At 48.0% G+C, this 20,517-nt stretch overlaps 1 protein-coding gene across 1 annotated transcript; it reads right to left on the reverse strand.

Moving 5' to 3' along the window:
• Positions 1-11,766: 11,766 nt before the first annotated feature.
• On the reverse strand, positions 11,767-19,836 carry rragca (Ras-related GTP binding Ca). Its single transcript, XM_037454428.2, has 7 exons — positions 19,618-19,836; positions 17,708-17,911; positions 17,097-17,296; positions 15,550-15,664; positions 14,527-14,669; positions 13,786-13,934; positions 11,767-13,380 (listed from the first exon to the last, which is right to left on the reverse strand). The coding sequence occupies exons 1-7, from the start codon at positions 19,798-19,800 to the stop codon at positions 13,226-13,228; spliced, it is 1,149 nt and encodes a 382-aa protein (XP_037310325.1). The 5' UTR covers positions 19,801-19,836; the 3' UTR covers positions 11,767-13,225.
• Between the last annotated feature and the right edge of the window lie 681 nt (positions 19,837-20,517).

Below are 20,517 nucleotides of genomic sequence, written 5' to 3' on the forward strand. Positions count from 1 at the left end.
GACCGTAAAGAGGGAGGCGGCGGCAAGCAGGAGCGACGGACAGGTGGAGAACGAGAGGAAAAGAGAGACAGGACAGGGGTGGGGAGAGTGACAAATTCCCATCTGATGGCTATTTAAAGGCCCCCCCCCCCTCTCCCTCCCCACCGCAGATCCCCAGGCCTCAATCCTCCTTTTCTCATTTCCTCCCCTTTATTTATCCTTCTCCTTTGCTCTGTGGGAAATTTGTCACTTTTGCATAATGGGGCTACACACTGCACTGTGTGTGTGTGTGGGGGGGGGGGGGATCGAAGAGGAGACGCAGGAGCTGATGGCTGCAATTCCTTCCTCAATTGCTGCCGCGCGGGGGGCGGGGGGGGAATCAAAAATACTGACCATCTCCCTAAACCCTTCCCCCCTCCCCAACCCCCCCGCCCCCCCCACACACACACCTCTACTTCTGGCCCCCTTCGCCCCCGTCACCCACCTCTCCCCTCCATCCTCCCCTCTCAAACACCATCCCCTCCTCTCTTTCACTCTCCCCTCTGCCCAACACTCCAACCACCCCCCCCCCCCCTCCCTTTTCTCTCCAGGAGGCAGTTGTCAATCAAGTGCGTCTCCCACAATCCCTCTGGAGCTCATTGTGCCCGCGGTCGCTGGCGGAGGGAGGCGGGGGGGAGGCGGGGGGAGGCGTTGTGAGGCGGCAGTGAGCCGCAGATGGAGGGAGCGCTGTCAATCATTGTCACTAATTATTAATTTCTGTCACTCAGGCCCCCGTGGCAGCCACATTTGCCGGGGCCTCTCGCTCGCAGTCTCTGCCTCCCTTTCCTCCCTTCCCTCCTCCCTCCCTTCCCTCCTCCCTCCTCCATCCTCGGCCTGCGTCCCCGTCCCCCCCCCTGCTCCGTCCCTTTCTACCTCCCTCGTCCCTCGTTAAAGTCTCTTTCTCTCCTTCGCCTTTGCCGCTTTTGTTGAGGGTGCCTGTTGTTTCCATTTCAACCTCCCCCCCCCCCTTCTCTCTCCCCCTCCGCCCCCCCCCCCTCTCTCTCTCCCTCCCTCCCAGGGTGGGTTCATTTGGTATGCCACCCCGGCCGCAAAAAGTTCAGCCTTTCATTATGTGGTGCACGTGCACTAAGAACTGCGCCCTCTCCCCTCCCATCACCAGGTCAGTCCCCTTGACTCTCTGCTCCTTTTTAATAGCATTCTGCCCTCCACCCCTCCCAGCCTCTCACTTCTCCGTCTGACCCCCCCCCCCCCCCCCCCCATACACCACTTCAAATTCCTCTAATTCCTCAAGAATCCCTAAAAAGACAGAAGACAAGAGGTTCTGATTCGATCTGGTGAACTTGGTGTTTTTTTCGATTTGCACGCCTGTGATGTCACACCGTGATGGCGGCTAATGAGGGAGGCCTGACCCGCGTGTTCTTTGCGGCGGAGAAAGAGAAAGGCGGCCGGTCCACTCTGCTAAGGGTTCTGATCCACACTCCACCCTCACCTCATTACCAAAGGTGCTGGGGCCGGGAGGAGGAGAAGAGAGAGAGAGAGAGAGTGAAAGAGAGAGAGAGAGAGAGTTGGTGATTAGGAGTTGTGGGACACACACACACACACACACACTGTCATATATTCAAGAAAACACTCACACACAGGCCCGCATGTAAATGTTGCCACGCTACACCAACATGAATGCATGCACTGACTCACACGGCGCTGTGCATACACACCGTGACATCATTATATACACACACACACACACACTCCAGTGGATACAACACGCACACAATTAAAATGTGAATTAATCTTATTATAAGCCCACGCCAACATTTTCAGTCATGCGTCCGTGCACACAACACATGAAGTGTAAAATATGAAAATAAAACACACCCTTACAAGCGTCTCGAAAATAGACACAAACGCACACACGCGGATGATGTCAGGTGTTTCCCCCCTCTATGCAACACACACACACACACACACACTCACTACACACACACACGTTCCTCCAGGATTACTATTCAAGAGTGGCAGCGGACCTGTGCTGCTCTAATGAGGGGCCGAGAAGGAGGCCAGCTGGACACCTCCCTCCATCCACCCGTTCATCCACCCACACGCAGTCCCTCTGCTGCCCGAAAAGCCCCAGCATGCCCCACAGCCCTGCTCTGCATACAGCCATTACCGCCCCCCCCCCACCCCCCCCAACTCTTTCCTTCAGTCCGCTCTCTTTTCCTCGGCACCTGTCACTTTTCCTTTCGCTTTTCCTCGTCTTCCCGTCCGCGTTGTCGTCGTTTTTTTTTGTTGTTGTTGTTTTTTTTCACCCTCTTTCTCATCTCCTCTTACCTGTCAGTGTCTTTCTCATCCCATCTGATTGTCTCTTTACTCCCTTCATCTATCCATGCCTCGCTCTCCCTCTCTGTCACCACCCTTCTTTCTCACCCCTTCTTTAATGTGTGTGCGTTTGTGTTGTGTTGTGTGTGTGTGTGTGTGTGTGTCAGCATTCAGCACCTCTGTGGAGACAGGGTTTATTGGGGTAATGCATTTATCACTGCTGCGAGCCAGGGCCTCACCTCCTTCTTTGAGCCAGTGAGTAATGAAAAGAGGATCAGTTCTGACAACACTGTGCGACACACACGACGACTCACACAAATGCAGCCGAGCGCACACACACACACACACACACACACACACACAAAATGTGCCAACGCAACACAACGACAAAACAGGCCGACGCGATTTCTGTGAGCAAACACACGGGTCCCTCTTTCACGTGACTTTGGTTTGTTTCTTTTCTTGTCTGTTGTTGAAATAGTGGATTCTTAGGTTTTAGGGGAAAAGCCGTTTGAGCAGCTGATTAACAGTGTTTTCATTAATCCGAGATGACGGGCAAACCAGCTGGAAGAAAGATGAATAGTTATGACGTCGCTTAAATTCAAATTAAAGAGTCCACTTCAAATGCCTCAAAAGTCGCATTATGCCAAGAGGTGGTCCGTTGTTTACTTTATTTTCTCTGGAAGCTGATAATAACAAGGAATCCAATTATTTTCTAATTGGGGTTAAAAGATGATTAGCATGTGCACACGGTTGGCGTCGTCATCAAGCAAGAACCAGATGAAAAGAAAAAGTCTGATATACACTTTTTCTCAAGTCCTCCGACTTGAGAAAAAGTGTATATCAGACTTTTCTTTTTTCACGATGGACATCAACAAGATGCAACTCATGTTTCATGTTTGAAACCGCAGTCGTCAGCCAGTGTTTCAGAGCTTTACTCAGATTGGCGTAATCCATTTCCCATCATTTCTATATAAAATGATGTCAAATGTCAAACATTCCTTTTCAGTCCAGGAGTACCTCATCCATTTGTTTTCTAAAATAAAATCAAAGGATTGTTGCTTTTTGTTGGACTGCCTGTGCTGTGTATAATAAGCATTCAGTAATTAGCCCAAACCCAGAGGATACCAGAGAAACAATATTAAACTCTTTTTACACTTCTCCAAAAACCGGATCATTCCGGTGGGATTGAAAGGCAACAATGTCCGACTATTTCCAGGGAGAAAGGAAGCAGGTGAGGATCAAGTGTTAATGGCCAGGGGTGCCTGTCTTTTCCCATTTGGTCCGGCGTCGTCTGCAAAGTGTGGGGGGAGGGGGGGGGGGGCTTCGTCAGGTTTAAAACGATACCATCACCACAGGTATTCCAGCTAAGCTCTGATTGGGCTTGACAGAACAAAACATCGCCGCAGCAAACGACTCAAGCGCCTCCCAGCGCATCAGACTCAACGGGGGGGACAAGGTCAGGTCGCCCCCCCCCCCCCGCCCGCAACGCGAACTTTAATCTTTGCAACAAAAAAAACTCGCAAAACACTTGGAACGCAGTCCACTGCAGCCGAGGAGAGCGTCGCTAATGCGCCGAGTGGCGCGTGGAGAGCCGGAGTCAAAAGAGACTGCTGACTAATGCGCCCCGAAATGGCTGGAAATACTCTGTGGTATTGCAGATGGCAAGAGGTATTTGTTATTCATATGGCCCTCAAGGTGCATCCACAAGGCTCGCGTGAAAGTGTGTGTGTGTGTGTGCGCGCATGTGTGTGTGTGTGTGTCTTGTGCTTCATCCACAGTGCTGAGGATGCCATTAATGCTTGCTGCTGATCGCCCTCCCCACATTTAAATAACAATAGTGCAGTCAGAGAAGGCACCGGTGTGAATCCAACCCGCAAAACACCCAGGAGCTGCAGGCCCCACTCCCGCTGTGCGTGTGTGTGTGTATGTGTGTGTGTGTGTGTCTAAGGAAAAGATAGTGAGCGATACAGGGAGGAGAGCAAGGAAGGACAGACAGAGAGAGGAAAGCAGGCTGCAGGTCCATGGAGTTGCACCATTAGCATGCGCAGGTGACCCCTCAGTGATTGAGCTACCTGTCGTTTAAATAAAAAATGGCACCGGGGCCACGGATGGGCAGAATACTGACTGTAGGGTTTCACTCTTTACTTCTTTGCTTCGTAAAAAAAAAGAAAAGAATTTGCTCTTGTTGTTGCTTCATTAAAGTCATCACGTGGGGCGCTATTAGAGGCCCAGCAAATGACAGCAGACCTTTCACCAAGCAGCACTGTCATAATAAAATCACTTTGACAGTACGTCGTGAGCATTAGCGAGCGCACAGACATGCACGCATTGCGCTCACACAAATGCCATAAAATGTCACAATAACAAACAAATCCATGCACCCGTTTATCCATTTCCAACAACAGCTCATGCGCAGGAGACCTAAGACACTATTCCAGCTCACAGATCTCCGGGTTATTACACTTTCATTCAGAATTACATTTACCACAACTAAGAAAGCTCCCCCTGAACCTAATCCACAACTCATTCATTGTGGGAAGAAACCAGACCCCCCACTGGGAGATCCTGCACTACACGCAGGCTGCAGTCAGCTGCTGTTAATACAATTGAATTAGTTTAAATGAATTTCTAAAAATGATAACCCAGTATGTAAGTAGCCGGTGCTCTGATGGATAACATGGACGTAGCCCATTGGCACCATCCGACAACAACACAACAAGGACGCAAATACAGTGTCAATCCATTCGAGGGAACTTGCCAAAATGTGCACCGACTCATTGTTAGCGAAGACGAATTCGGCCCATCTGTTCTTAGGTGTAGACCCAAGTGATGCATAACTTTATCCTAAGATAGGAACGTCTCCCCTGTACATGTCAGACGTCCTTCAGCTACCTGGAAAAGTCCTACCTTTAAATCGGATTTCATCCGTTTCCCAAAAGGATGTTCTAGTCTCAGCCCAAAGCTACTCACTGTGCTAATAGCTAACGTTTGTGCGGGTAAGCTAGCTAACGTTAGCTGTCCAAAGTGAAGGTTAACATCAATTGAAGGTGCATAAACTGCCCGGTGTGTAACGTTCAACCATTAACATCTCAGCTTAACGTTGAGTCTGAAAGGAACGGAAACTGGACCATTAAAGTGTACCGGTGTGCCTTTTTTTCCCATCATTTTTTACTTAAAGATGGTGGAGATTTCTCAAGGCTTCTTTTTTTTAGTTCAAATGTTCACCTCCTGCTGATTTCCTGTCGACATCCTAATCCAAAAGGGTACGCACCACTCAAGGCCTACTTGTTAGTAAAATATGAACATATTCAATTAATATTTAAAACAGCGGTCGACTTGATAATAATTTATGGTTTGCATTCCACAAAAGAGCCAACAAGTGTTTTGTTTTAACACATTTCTGCCACTGAGCCACATATATTTATAGTAAATTCCTACTTAGCCAAATAGTTGTTTTCTCATTTCTGTGAAATTGAAGGAAGGTTCATCTGTTAAAATCAATACATGCCAGCGATGTAGACTTTAACTTTCTGGGATGTGTCTGTGCATTCAAAGCAGTATGTGCCCTACAAAATGAAGTGCTCAAGACACTCCTTATACCTCAACTGCTTTTTCTCTTCATGATCAGGGAAAGCATTCTGCATCAGCATCTTTCCACCCCCCCCCCCCCCCCTTCTTTTGATGGATGGTCTCGAGTAGAAGCAAAGAAGAACTAAAAATTCTCAGGCGTCCCTGCAAAGGCTGTCGGCAAATGAATTAAGAACAGGTTTAATCGTGCATCTCGTTTTATTCCCCTTGTGATGTGCCACAAATTGATACCCAACTGTCACAAGGCGCACAGCACACAGGACAAATAGAGGAGAGAAGAAGCAAAGTGGGATGCCGGGGGTTTGTAGAGAGTCGCCAGAGACTTTTGGGAGAAAATAAATAAATAAGGAAGACAAAAAGAAGGAGCGGCTGAGTCTAATAAGAAGCGGGAGGCGGCGCGCTGGTGTCTTGTGGTGCCATTTGAATACAGGGCAGCAGCAGCTGGAGTCTGTGTCGAACAGCTCTGCACTTCACACGGCATCGGCATCAGGAGAGCGTAGCGCTGCTAGTACCCTGCTGGAGTCTTACGCTGCTTCACAGACCAGCCCGCGCCCGCCCGCCCATGTGCGTGTGCGTGCGTGTGTGTGTGTGTGTTAATGCGGGAATGACTTGGAGCTCCATGGTTCTCATTACTAAGCCACTGTAACGTAGACCTCGCCTTTCCAGCTCACCATATATATCGGCGGCCCGGCGTCCCCGCTGTTGGCTCACAGAGGAGGAGAGGACCGGCCTCACCTCTGTTTCTGAATGCATTAGCACACATCACATTTTCAATCTGGACCCCGGCACAGGTTCCCAGCAAGTCTACTGAATAGTAACAGGGTATGTGTGTGTGCGTGTGTGTGTGTGTGTGTGTGAGAAAGAGTTTAGAAATGCCCACCCTCCTGTTTCGGTGCTGATAACTTGTCTCATGGGGTCTGCTAGCGAAGGGTCATTAGCACGCCTGCCGGATTGAGAGGTAGCGAAGAAGGAAGCACCGAAGGAAGGGAATAAGGAAGGGAGGGAGGGAGGAGAGGAGGAGAGAAAGAGAGAAATTACACCCATATTTCCAAAGTTTCCGAAGGTGTCCAAGTGCACGGATCATCTAAAGAAAAACAATGGTCCTCTGACCTGCAGATCTACTCCTAACACTGACAATGATTGTTTCAAAGCAGGCACCAAAAGTAAATAACAAGTGAATAAATATTAAATATGCGTGTAGCCCCTTAGATTCATCTTGTTTAAAGGGAGCCACTTAACTGTGAATAGTAAAGCAGTTGAAACTAGCAGCACTAGAACAGTGAATGTTGTGTTGTGTTGTTTATTTAGCAGCATATCGAGCTATTTGAAGGATCTGAGTAGTGGATCCACCTCACGGTGTCACGCTGTTGAGTCCGTCACCTCTAAGACACTGAGTCTTCACTTTTATGTGGGGGGGGGGGGGGCCTGGGGTTCATTGGCTCTAACGTTCTGGAGCGTTACGATCACGCCCCCCCCCCCCCCCTCCCCTCAGCCTCTGTGCGCGGGGTCCACTCCGTCATCTTTAAAGTCCACTCACGCCAAAACGTTCTCAGAGGCCTTTTAGACGGCCGTTAGGACGCCGCGCCGTCCGACACCAAGCAGCCTGTTTATTGTTTTAATGGCTGCACCTTTCAGTGTTCTCTGTGCCGTAGGAGCCCCCCCCCCCCCCCCTTTAGGGCACAACAAATCAAGAGAAATAAAGCTCAGAGGGCTAAAGGACATGCCCGGGCTGTAAAGAGAACCCATAAAGAAGCCAAACATCAGTGGAAAGGCTAAATAAGTCTGCGTGACCCACAGTGTCGTGAGGGGCTTATTGCGAAAAAATATATCAAACAAACAGGGGGGTGAGCGGCGAGGTTTTCTTTTCTCCAATTTCCTTTTTTGAAGAACCGTCTCCTTTTTCTCGGTGTTTGACCCCCCCCCCCGCCCCTCCCCCCTCTTCCACTCGCTGGGATTAACGCATCAACACGTCACTTGTAGCAAAAGCTACACATTCTGACAGGGGGGGACGGAGCCAAAGAGTGAAAGTAGTGAAGAAGGATGCTTCCGGAGGCGGGGGGGGGGAATCACTGAGTGGGGTGGATGATGCTGCTGTGACCTCACCGTCATTTGGTGTGCAAACCACGGGCCTGCCTCCAAACTGGCGTGGAGTAATTAAAGAAAAGTTTTATTTAAATTTGTCCCGTGTCCAATTAACACCACTGGACTTTTCTCTGTGACGGGGGGGGGCAAAGTGAGTGTGATTATATTAGCCTACTTTACTTTAGTCGATCTTTTGACACGCGTTAGTGAGCTCGTTAGGAAAGCGAGCAGAAGATAAACACGTTGCCTGCTCGTGTCGTTCGAGGGGGGGGGGGGGGGGGGGGGGGGGGGCGTTGACCACGGAAACTCGGGACTCAACCCTCAAACAGCAGACAACGACGCGGCAGGAAGTTAAAGAAAAAACACGCAAACCGCCTCGTCTGCTCTCCATCACTAATGAGACAGAGTACCCTGATTAGCCTGGCAGCTTCGGTGTCAGACGCCCAGCAGGGCGTCCACAGAGCATCGTGTGTGTCTCTCTGTGTGTGTGTGTGTGTGTGTGTGTGTGTTAGATGTACACTCAAGCATTTGTATGAATGCCAGTCCTTTGTCCCCCCCCCCCCCCCGCCTTTCTCTCGCCAATCCTCTCTTTCTTTCTCACTTTGTTCCTGTCTCTCCTTCGCTAAGCCCCCCGAAGAAAAAAAAAAAAGAAGACTCTGATCCCTGCATTCGCTCAGTCTGGTAAATGACTGCGGGGGGGCAGACGATCCAGTGTCAGCCCCCCCCCCACCGGAGTCACAGTCAATAACGCTGTCCCATGTCACCGCACCACGCTGGCTAAAGCCTGCATGTCTTATCCCTCCCCAAAACTGCTGCCTAACAGCCCTGCTCTGCCTTTGCCAATCCTGCTAAACGCATCACCATATCTCCCCCCCTCCCGCTCCCCCCCCTTCTCCACCCTGACACGTCTTTTGGTTCTCCAAATGACCAGAACATCCTTGGGTGGAGTGAGAGCTGCATATTTTAAGGTCAAAAAGAAGAAGCCCAGTGAAGTTTACTGCCAAATGTGATGCGCACTTGAAGCAAGTGGTGATGGGTGACTGATCTGTCTGTTTGACTGTAACAAGGCCGGGTCATGTAGGCTCTGCTCAAAATACCCCCCCCCCCCCCTCCCCTCCCCAATTGCATACAGCGCATATACGTACACGCATGCACGCATGCATGCGTGTGTGTGGGGGCGCGGAGGAGCTCAGACGAGTGTTACAGACGAATTGAAGTCTCCACGATAATCCACTTCTCCTCCATCGTGTTCCATTAACCTCACAGTGTACGCACACGTGTTCCCTCGCTCAGCCCACGCGGGGCCTCACACTCACTCACACACACACACACACACACACACACACACACACACGCACGCACGCACACCTACACACACCTACACACACACACACACCTACACATGCACCAGACCGCGCACATTCGTCGGTGTCGGGGGCCCTGTGTCGTCCGGCTCCATTGTATCTGCATGAGTCTGAGATAATGGCATCTGTCGTTGCTCCTTTTGTCAGCCGCCCCCCCCCCCCCCCACTGCTGGTCCCCATTAGCTGGCTGCCGGCCCGCTGGCCCCTCTCTCTCACTTTCTCATTCTCTCTCTCACTCTCTCTCCCCGGCAGAGAGAGACGCAGGAGACGCCTGTCTCCCTTCCCCTAAATCCCACTCTGGTTGTTCTTCCTGCTTCAGAAGCAGTCGGCTAATGTTGGCAAACTGGAAAAGGTGGGAATTTTATATATTTGAAAAAATGTATCGATAAAAATATTTTGTAATACCTTAATATCTGTTGAAATCCACTAGTTTCAAACTCTGCGGGTTTCCCAAATGAGGTATTTAAATGTTGCAAATGAATCCACCAAATAGACTGCAGTTATTTTCACTGTTGATCGAACCTGGAGATGAATTGTAAATCATTTGGAACAAAAGGAATCTGCGGCATTTATTCTGAGAAATGTGTTAAATCAAACATGTGTGGTTGGCTGTTACTCAATTAACGAATCCAATTAACTCCAAAAGACTTGAATTCATCTAAAAAAAACGGAAGCTTTTTTTAACGGGAGGTTAGTAAAACTGATTGTGTCACAGAAACTTCCTTTACGATGGATATTGAATGACTTTTCTTTTTTTTTAAACATCAGAAAACAGAAAAGGAGGCGAAGTGCACTAAATGTCCCATTATTTCCGTTTCTAAAAGAGCTCAAGGAGACCGAACTGATCCATGCAAGTTGTACCACGCACACGTTGACCTTTGCTCATGTCCCAGGCGAAAAAGAAGTTACTGTGTGAAGATCACAGCAGCAGACGCAGCAGAAGAAGCAGAAACGTGTCCGAGCCGCGTCGTCACACCCACTGACCTCGTGACGAGTGGAGGCCGCGTTTCATCCGTCACCCATCGAAGACGTCTCACTTAGTCTCATCATCCCCCCCCCCCCCCCCCCCCGCCCAGCCCCCATCCCTCGTCTCTCATAAGCACGGCTAATAAAATGTAAAGATGAGAGATAAAACACGGCTGACTGAGTTTTATTAAGAACCTAATGGCGATATCATTACAGCGCTGATACTAAGACATCCCAGACGAAGGGCGGGCCGGCGAGCGGAAGTGAGCGTGACATCACAAGGCAAAAAAGTATGTTCTGGTGGCTTTATTTCATTATTGGTTACGCTGACTTATTGGGAAAGAGGGGGGTGGGGGGGGGGCAGCGTTGCCTTTGATAAAGCAAAGCAATTTCAGCAGCTGCTACGCCGCCAAATTACAGTTGTACATCATGCGGCTCCGTCGCCGCCGCCGCCGCTTCCTCAGCTCGTCCCCCGGTCTCCCTCCTCGCCTGTGAGGGATGGGGGCCCTGCGTGGGCCTGGCCTGGCCTGGCCGGGCCGCCCCCCCACCCCCCCAGCTGTGGCGCAGACAACCAGCTGTAAGGTGCAGACAACAGCCCCACCCAGAGGCCAAATGAAGTCACTGCGTCACTCAGTCCGCAGGTGGTGAGTTGTGATTCTCACAGCTCATGTTGGAGGTTTTATTTGCAGCTGTTGTGGTTTTAATCACTAATTACTAATTACATATTTGAGCTACAGCGCTAATAAAGTGATATAGTGCAATATGGGACTCACACATGAAACGGTGTGAATGCTCCATAGCTTGTTAGCGCAACTTCTGTGACTTTTTCCTCTCAATTTACTTGAGTTCATATTTGTGCTGCTGCAAACATTTGGCCCTGTTTATATAAACGAAGCCTGCTGAATTGAATTAAGTAAACTGAATACTTAGGAACATTTAGTTTCCTCCCTTTTGACACAAAATGCATCTGTTCTTTTAACAGAGCTCCCCCTGTCCAGACGAGTCCAAAAAGGACTTTGAAAACATCACAAACGCGACCTCTCACAGATCAACAGGCCTGAACCCGTCTGCCTTTAGGAGGTCGCGTTATCACACTTTGCTTTAATTCCCCATCTTTCAGTGCCACACTGAATATTCCACGGCATGAGAAGTCCACATGCAGATGCATAACTTCTCAAATCAGCACCTATTTGAATAAGCATCAAAGCAAGGCGGGACAGGTTGGAGGAGAAACCGTTGCCAGGATTAAGGAGTTTTTTATAAGACATTGTATTTATACTGAACCAGGAAGAGGGTTTGTTCTTTTCCGCTTTGGAAAGTTAAAGAGAGTGACTCTGCTGTGTGGGGGGGGGACTGTGGAGTAATTCTACAGCGCCACCTGGTGTTTGCATTAGAGAAGGTTTAATGTAACAAAAAATAAAACACCCAGACAGTGGTATTTGTAAACCAGTGAGCCAAAAACGAAATCTAAAATTAAAATGTTCATTTATTTCACATGGTATAGCGTCCCGATACATGTAATCAATCATCCATCACAGTTCTGATGTGCAAGTGTTTATTTTCTGCTGACCGGTGGTGACGAGGTGAAGAACTCGCGCCCGATTTCAAGAGTTATCGAAACAACTTTTGCCGACTAAAACCCCCCCCCAAACGCCTTCGTGTCTGGAACGCTGACGCGTCGCCGGCCTTTCGCTCCGCGCTCGCGTTAAAATAACCATCGAGTCAGGTTCCTGCTCCGTGGAAGCGTCTCTCCCTGAAATAAACGCACAGGCACCAACATGTCGGGTCTCAGTGCGACGGCTAAAGCAAAAGAGTTTGGTCTTTCCCCCCCCCCCCCCGTCCTGGTGGACGCGGCGTCTTGGTTTAAGCCTCATCAGCATGCGGCGTGACGGACGAGAAGGGCACCGGCTGGCCGCGCACGCATGCTTGGAATGAACGGAGCCAAAACTAAAAGTACACAACCACAGGCCTGTAGGTGGAGAAACGTGCGCGTTCCACCCGGTTCCTGCGTGGAGCGCGAAGGCCTCGCCGCTTGCTTGGGTGGCGACTCGTGAGGCTATTCGACCCTTTTTGGCAGCGCTTGCGTAAAAGGAAAAAAAAAACGTCCAAATACAAACTATCACAAACTTAATTAAACGTCAGATTTTCAGTGGAGAGAACACAGTGAAGTTACTGTCACTGAGAAGAGTTTAATTATGCTAAGCCGCTGTTATGGAGAAGGAGGTAAAAAGGTCCCAGTCTAGGATCTAAATAAACCCTTTCATACACACACACACAAAAAAAAGTTAGATGGACAACACAATCCCTTTTGAGGCTGCTCACAAAAACCTGTTTTCCCTTCACAAGTGAAAGCGAACGGCGCGTTTTGGGCAGCATTCAGGTAGCGTGAGGTGGTGAGGTGCTGAGAGGAGGCTCGCACTGAGGACAAGCTTCATCCACGTAAGGCCGTCTCTGAACATGTGACGTTAGGACCAGCAGTTCACATGCATTCTTAGATATATATATATATATATATATATATATATATATATATACGGATTTCTCTTTGAATCAGCACAGAAGTAGGGTCGGGGCCCGTGTTCCTGCAGAAACCGACCTCGGTTGGTTTTCCCTCCCCGCGGGTTCATGAAGAGAGATCAGCAGCTTATCATCACCGCAGCCTTCGACCGCTCGAGGAAAAAAAAAAAAAAAAACACATCCTGAACCTTGTCTCGTGCAGGTGCAGGTGCAGATTCAGCGCGCTGGCTTTGCATTCAGCAGTGTCCCCGTCTCACAGTACTTTGGGTCCTAGTGGCACAGCCACGGTTTAAGACTCTCTCCTCTACAGGCGCTCTGCATATTTTTCCTTCCCTCTACCATCTTTTTTTTTTTTCTTCTTTTTAAATTTTTTTTTTTTCTTGTTGTTGCCGTTGTCGTGCCCCAGTGTTTCAGACGGTGCTGCGTGGCGTGCCGTTTAGTGCGACGGCCTTGGTGCAGGGCGAGCCCACCGCCGGGGGGCCAAGCGAACGCTGCGTGGAAACACCCACCTCAAAGACTTCATGGATGGCCTTCCGGAAACAGTGGAAATTGTAGTCTATTAATCCTGAGGAGTCAAACACACACACACGTAAATATAAAAAAAGAGAAGAGTGAAAAGTCCAGTGTCGTTTTCAGGTCTTTGTAAGGTTTCTAAATTAAAGAAGTTGCGATGCAGTAGCAATAAAAACGACCTACTCTATTTTTCAGCTTCACATTTTTTCCAAGTGTCTTATGGAAAAATAAAAAACATGGGAATAATGTAACCCAACATATCCCATGTGGACACTTGGTTCATATAACATAATAATCTGAAAACAAAAATAAGAGATACCAAAAAGCTGTGCATGGAAGACATCTCATGAAAACATTAAAAAGGTTGCATTGTTTCTCTCGGCCCGTTTAACAGATTAAATCAGCCTACTCGTCACGGACGTCGTGTCATTTCTGCGGCTTTCGAGGGACGGTTTACCTTTGCGCTCAAAGCTCTCTTCTCGTAGGATGCAGACGAGCGCCAGGAACTTGGTGACCTCCTTCAGGTACAGCACGGTCGTGTTGTTCAGCTTAATGATGGCCATGGACTCCTTGTCGTAGGCGCTGCCGCTGCCGTCCTCCCTCAGGCTGACGAGGACACGGCACACGGGGGGAAAGTGGGACGTTAGCGGTAAACGCCGTAGCTTAAGACATTAACAGATGTCTGCTTCATTTTCCTACAGAGTTTAGTCTATACAGTGTCCCTACACATACCCCCTCCTCCCTCTAAGGCTGTGAACCAATGAGGGATGCTTTAAATCAGTGGTTCTCAACTGGTCTGGCTCCGGGACCCACCATCACCCCTTAAGGAGAAGCCGCGACCCAAATCGAGGAACAGAATTTTATATTCAGGATGTTTAATTATCCTAAAAACCCAATGTCTCCCCCATATCAGAATGGTTTGACCCAACCTGGCACACGCTGCTGAAAACATGGACGGACGAGCTGGCAAAAAAAAACGACACTCCGCTGCATTAAAAAAGCCCCTTCAAAATAAAATCCCAGAATGAATTTTTTAGGGATTTTTTATTTTTTTTTTATTCTAATTTTTATTTTCCCATGCAAAGGCCCGAGAACCATTAAAAAACGGGTCCTCGACCCACTAGTGGGTCACGAACCACCAGTTGAGAATCACTGCTTTAAAATCAACCCGTTTTTAGTTTAGTGAAGCGGCGCTGACCCGTAGATGCAGGAGACGTCGATGACCACGTCGATCATGTCACAGCACAGCTCGTAGGACTGCATGTCCACGGGGGAGCTGTCCGTGGCGATGTAGATCTTACTGACCACGTCGAACAGAAAGGCCTTCTCGATCCCAGAGTTCTGTCACGGGGAATGAAGGAAATGATAAGAGGAGGGCGGCGCGATCACAAAACGCTGTGGGACGTTGCTCAGATTACAAGAGAAACAAGTAACGACGTTTTTCGTATTTATATGTAGCAATAATACAATGTTACAAAGCAACAGGCTAAAACCATTTTGTCCAACAACACTACAAAAAAGACAATTAACCTGCAATATTAAAACAGAGTTGATTTGAACTAAATAAACAATTAGCTCAGAGATACAAATCTTTTTATGTTCTGACAAACTGCTGATCAAACGTTCCAGCTCTAGATAGTAAACAAAGGTACCTGTTCATATTTCTAGGTGTACAGCATTACGGTCAGTTTCCTTTATTGATTTTGCATGAGCGTGATGAAGAACTATCACCTGCTATTTGATTTGCTCAATCAGAGCGGGTTGCATATTTTATCCCGTAATGATTTGCCAGAAGAAAATCAACCCACGTATTGAAATGTAAATACACTGCTACAATCATTTCAATTGCAGATACGAATGTCATTAATATAATCCACTGCGAAGACTAACTGTTCCCGTCATGAAGCAAATGAATACAGGGTTTTACTTTTTTTTTTAAATACAACTTGAATCGTTCCGTCGCGACAGGATGTGCGCCAACAGACGACCTCAAAATCGAAAGGTTGCCGCTTTCCGTGTGTGTCAAACGCAATCATGTGAGGTGGGACCGCTGGTTGAGACTCAACAAATAACACGTTAGTGAGAACGTGTGCAGAAAGCGAGACGACGCCCACATCGATGGAGGAACTGCTCGCCATGAAGTGGCATCAGGGTGACTCGCGTGAAGTAGAGCGCGGCGCCACCTCACCGATAAGGCTCGAGTCACTCGGCGTTTACCTACCGAGATGAAGATGTTCAGCAGGTTCTCCAGGGTGGGGAGCTGAGGGATGAGCTTCTGCACCACTTTGCTGAAGGCCTCGAAGATGGAGTGGTCATAGATACTCGTCAAGTAAAAGCTGAGTGGCGGGAAAGAAAGAAAAGAAAGACAGAAAAAAGGGAAGTGGAATAAGCAGTTAACAGCAGGGAACCCATCTCACTTCCTTAAAACACGACAGCAGGTGAAAATAAAAAAACACTGTAGACCCGACGAGAGCACATCAAATAATAAAATGAACAAATGTTTGCAACAAAAATGTCTTTATGCACTCAAGTGGCCAGGCATGACTTTAAAAAGTTTTCTAATTTACATTAAAAAAAACAAAGAGGTGGGACTGAGAGGAGCGGTCTGCAGACGTCAGACGGCTGAAGCTAAACACAGAAGAGCCACAAAGCAGAGCGGCATAAAATCCACAAAACCCTTCTATACTGGGCTATTTCTCCACAATAACACCCCCCCCCCCAAAAAAAACATGGAGTGCCGTGTGTCAACACCGAACATCAGCCGGGGCGGCCCGGGGGAAGAGTCCTCTCAGTACCTCAGGTCAAAGGTTTGTCATCTACATGACATCATATTCAGGGGTTTATTGATTATTCCATTCACTACCAATCAAACAATCCCTTTGGCTTTGGAATGACGACGTGTCGGTTTTGTTATAGACGGTGAGCTTACGATGGGGATAGAAACACATCTCACTTTTGGGAGCTGAAGTTTCATCAACTTATGGATAATTATTTCATCTGATGGCTCAAGAGATTGGCTGAATTCAGAGAGCAAATAAAGAAAAGAAAATGTCCTGGTTATTTACAAAGCTTTCCATTGACTGATCTGCCCGTCAGCCCTTGGCGACGTGGCTGAGTCATGGTGTCTTCATTAGGAGGCCAAAGAGGAATCTCACAGTAACACTCCAAAGCTTCTCCACTCAGCTACTGCGTCACACAGGAACTTTGCACAGTCACACTTAACGTCCTGCTTTTAAAAACCCTGCACTCGGCTTAAATGACAAGTCACATGCCTCCTCTGCTGCTGACGTTCTACTTCAGGCTCCGACTGAGGAGGAAAAGAAAATCCCGCTACCTCAAACATGCATCCCTAATTGTTGAGAGTAACCGTCTGGCTCTGAACCAGAATGTTTATTAGATCCATTTCTTTCTAAGTTGTAAAGGGGAATAGAAATACCGGTAGGACAACCTCATGTCAGAAGTGCCAATAAGGTGAGGTGCTTTTTCATAATTGGATTATCTGTGACTGTTCCAGTCATTTTAAATGAGGTGGTTATCATAGTTGTATAATGACTCTGGTGTGACGGGCACAAAGACAAGGGCCTATTTGCATGAATTTCTATAGCCACGCAGCAATGAGAACTGATAAAACTAAAAACTTGCAGAGATATGGTGTGACACACAGACAGAGAGAGAAGTGAAAGGACTCCAGTCAATCATTTGATTACATAAACAATGTCCACTTCCTCCTGATAAAAAGATACAGAAGGTAAAATACCAACAGGTTACCTGAGATGCAGCTTCTCTAAGTTGGCGTCTGCCAGGTCGTCGTTGGCCCTCTGATGGATGTCTCTCTGGGTTTCGATCTTGTGATCGTCTGAGAGGCCGTCCACTTTGTGGATGAACACCTCGAAGTTGATCTCTGGATTGATTCGGTAGGCCCGAGACACAGTGAGGTGAAGCCTGCCGAGGGCCTCCACGTAGTCGTCCTAAAAAGAGGAGAAGAAACGTACCACATCAATACACAAATTTCATTAATGCACACAATCCCCAGAAAAAAATGATCCCGGGGATTTCTGCTATGCAGCAAGATGAGCTGCAGCATTTGAGAACAACACAATGAAAAGGCTCCTCAGATATCTCTGTGACCAACTGCTGTAACCAATGGACTTCGACTGACAAAACCCTGCAATCAGTTCTCCGGGGATTCCACTCCCAGCACAGAAGAAAAGAACAGTTTTCTGTGTGTGTTCATTTTCAACTTGACAAAAGGGAAACTGCGTGTGAACAGGTCCAATTTTTAATGTTAAATTCCACCAATATACATCATATCAAAATGTTTCCCCTCACTGTTTTGAAACAGGGTAAAACCACCTTTTTCCATTTAATTTGTTTCCAACCTGAGCGTCGATGACAAATATCAAAGCCCCGGTTCCTCTGAAGATCATCTCGTAGTCGAAGGTGGGGTCGAAGAAGTCCACCTGACCCGGGAAGTCCCAAATCTGGAAGTTGACGAAGGAGCTGCTGGAGATGTCGTCCTTGTAGATCTTGTTGGTGCTCTCCAGGAACAAAGTCTCATTAGGAGACATTTTGTGGAACACCACCTAAAATCACAGGTGCAAACGTTTGAGAAGAATAAAAGCAGAGTACTATTCTTGGGTGTCATCTAAATGTCACTATAAAATTCAGTTTTCAGAATTTGCCAATGAGAGTTTTTCTCCAGAATATATGTCATGAATGTGAAAACAACAATCGCTTTTTTTTTTTTTTTTTTAAACAGTGCAGAACCTTTTTTTTCTGCTTCACTTCAGTTTATTGAATTACTGTCCAACGTGTTGAAACGCTGCTCACAGTACATTCTTTAATCTAATCCAGCTATAAAATGACAAATAGTAATTATACATCATGTGGAGTTACAGGCAGTGACGTGTTGTAAACTGTTGCCTAACAATACTTTGTATCTCGCAAGACGGCCTCGATCCAACTACCGTGACTTGGTGGCAGAAATGACCACGACAGGATGGTATTTGCTTGTGCTGTGACTCAAGGCATAAGACATCATCCAGACACGTGGAGAGCATGAGGGGTCAACGTTGCAGACTCACTCTGACGCAGCACTCGGTCAGGCCCGTAAGAGTGCGTCTGTGTGAAGCGGAGCGTGGACCTGGGCTGGATTCAAATTGTCAAAGAAATGACCTGCTAACGTCTGTGCGAAGATGGGACTACAAAGACGCATATTTGATGCCTTCGTGTGTCGTTACAGCGCCGAGTCATGCGGACGACACATAACAACCAGGTTTCAAGTATTAATTCATGAACGAGCTCGCTCTCTCCACCACTGCCATTATGGATCAGTGTGGGGCCTGGTGAGGTCAAAGGCCAATGAACCAGCACGAAAAGCCGACTCACATGTTTCTGGACCCGCCCCGCAGGCTTTCAGGGGACCATTCATCCAAGACTAGACAGTGTGGATTGTAGCATAACGGTTCCTTACACGTGTTCCTCTGGGGTCATATCTGCGGGACAGGTTCCTGGCGAGTCACGCAACCGATTCTACCCCCCCATCTTCATCTCCCCGAATCTGAACCGGCATAGTAAAATGTGCATCTATTATTCAACCACATCTGGAAGTGGGAGACGTGAAGAATACGAGTGAGACGGTGGATCTTGCCATATTACACAAAGAAAGGGCTTTCAAGTCGAGGAGGGGGCTGCCAACAGGGCGACGGGGGCCCAAAAGCATCCAGCTTGTTGCGTGTCCATTTGTTACACCACTTAAATATAGTAGTGACAAAGGCACGTCCTTTGCAGGGACCAGTGTGTCAAAATCTCACTTTAAAAGCTTCTGTGCTTTACTTTTTACTGTGCTTGCATATTCCTAGCTAAATTAGGTTCAAAATATAGAAATATTTCAAAACAAATCAAGCACAACTTTACTATAAATATTCCAGGACACAAGCTGGGGGGGTGTCGCAGTCACGTGAGCCTCACAGCTCGGTGGGACGGGGGATTCCGGCGTGTGACACGTCGTCAGCCAAACAAGTCACGTGCTTAACGTCAACGTGACAGTTAAGAGATGAACCAGGCGTCACCTGTCCACCTGGCTGATGATTTACTGCCACAGCGACACTCGAGTTAGCAAACACCGAGAAGCTAACTGCCCATTGGCAGCGGGGCTGCTTCTCAGCAGCTAGCGTCACTTACGACACGCTAGGTACGTAGTTAGCTTGTTTGGCTAACGACCCGTTTACCGGGGTGAGGCCACCCAAAAGGGGCTGACGGTTTAACGTCTCCTCCCCTATCCACCTACCTTCTGTATGGATGATTTGCCACTTCTTCTCAGCCCCATGAGCAGGATCCTCGGCTTGCTGTCGGACGGCGCGGGGCTGTCCTCGATGTCGGCCTCCTCTTCACCATAACCGAAGTCTTTGGGGAACGAGTCCGCGACCCCGTAGCTGTCGGCCAGCTGTTCCACCTCGTACTGAATCGACATTTTGACCTAACGACGGTCGCTTACCCCTCCACTCGTCCCCCCCTCCCCGCCCCCCGTTACCTGGCCCTCACCCGTGTTTGTATCGGTCGGTATGCCACAATCTACCGTCACACAATGAATGTAGCTTGTCAATAAAGCCCAGGCTGCTTGGAACCACCGAGCGTGATCCCACACATTTCCTTCGGATTTCCTCTCCCTTGAAAAAGAAATAGGGGTTTGTTCCCACCCCTCGATCCTGATTTGCTGCTTCAATTCATCCAGGACAAATGATTGGTCGGAAGCTCCTGTCACTCTACTGAGGTTTGTCGCTGTCACCTGACTAGTACTCAGACCTGTTTTGTGACCTATCACCCGAATAATACAAAAACGAACGCAGTTAACAACGGCGTTTGGAGCCGTTTCAGTTTGTTTTATTAACTTTTGATTTTATACATTTTTATTTGTGATAAAATTAAGAAAACATTTAAAGTACGTTGCTAAAACGAGCCGACTAGATAAGCAATGGCGGTGTTCTACAATGTGACCAGCTGATGGCGGCAGAAATCAACTAAAGCGAAGACTTTCACTGTCTTTCTACAATTTGGGAATTAATGTTGTCCATAATTGGTTCAAGGTTGAAGGATTAATTTCTGCAAGACAGGGATGCTCCACAAAATCTGGTTGAAGACCATTGGTAAAAAAAAAAAATGAAACCAAAAAAAAAACGTGGTTATATAG

Source organism: Pungitius pungitius, chromosome 11 (assembly GCF_949316345.1).
Source record: "Pungitius pungitius chromosome 11, fPunPun2.1, whole genome shotgun sequence".
Taxonomy (NCBI): domain Eukaryota; kingdom Metazoa; phylum Chordata; class Actinopteri; order Perciformes; family Gasterosteidae; genus Pungitius; species Pungitius pungitius.

Excerpts from the sequence above, each read along its gene's own strand:
- rragca (XM_037454428.2), bottom strand. The coding sequence starts at position 19,800 with ATGTCGATTCAGTACGAGGTGGAACAGCTGGCCGACAGCTACGGGGTC. Across the intron at positions 17,912-19,617 it reads GCAAATCATCCATACAGAAG|GTGGTGTTCCACAAAATGTC; the intron begins GTAGGTGGATAG and ends CTGTGATTTTAG. Across the intron at positions 13,381-13,785 it reads AGAGAGCTTTGAGCGCAAAG|GATTAATAGACTACAATTTC; the intron begins GTAAACCGTCCC and ends TTGACTCCTCAG.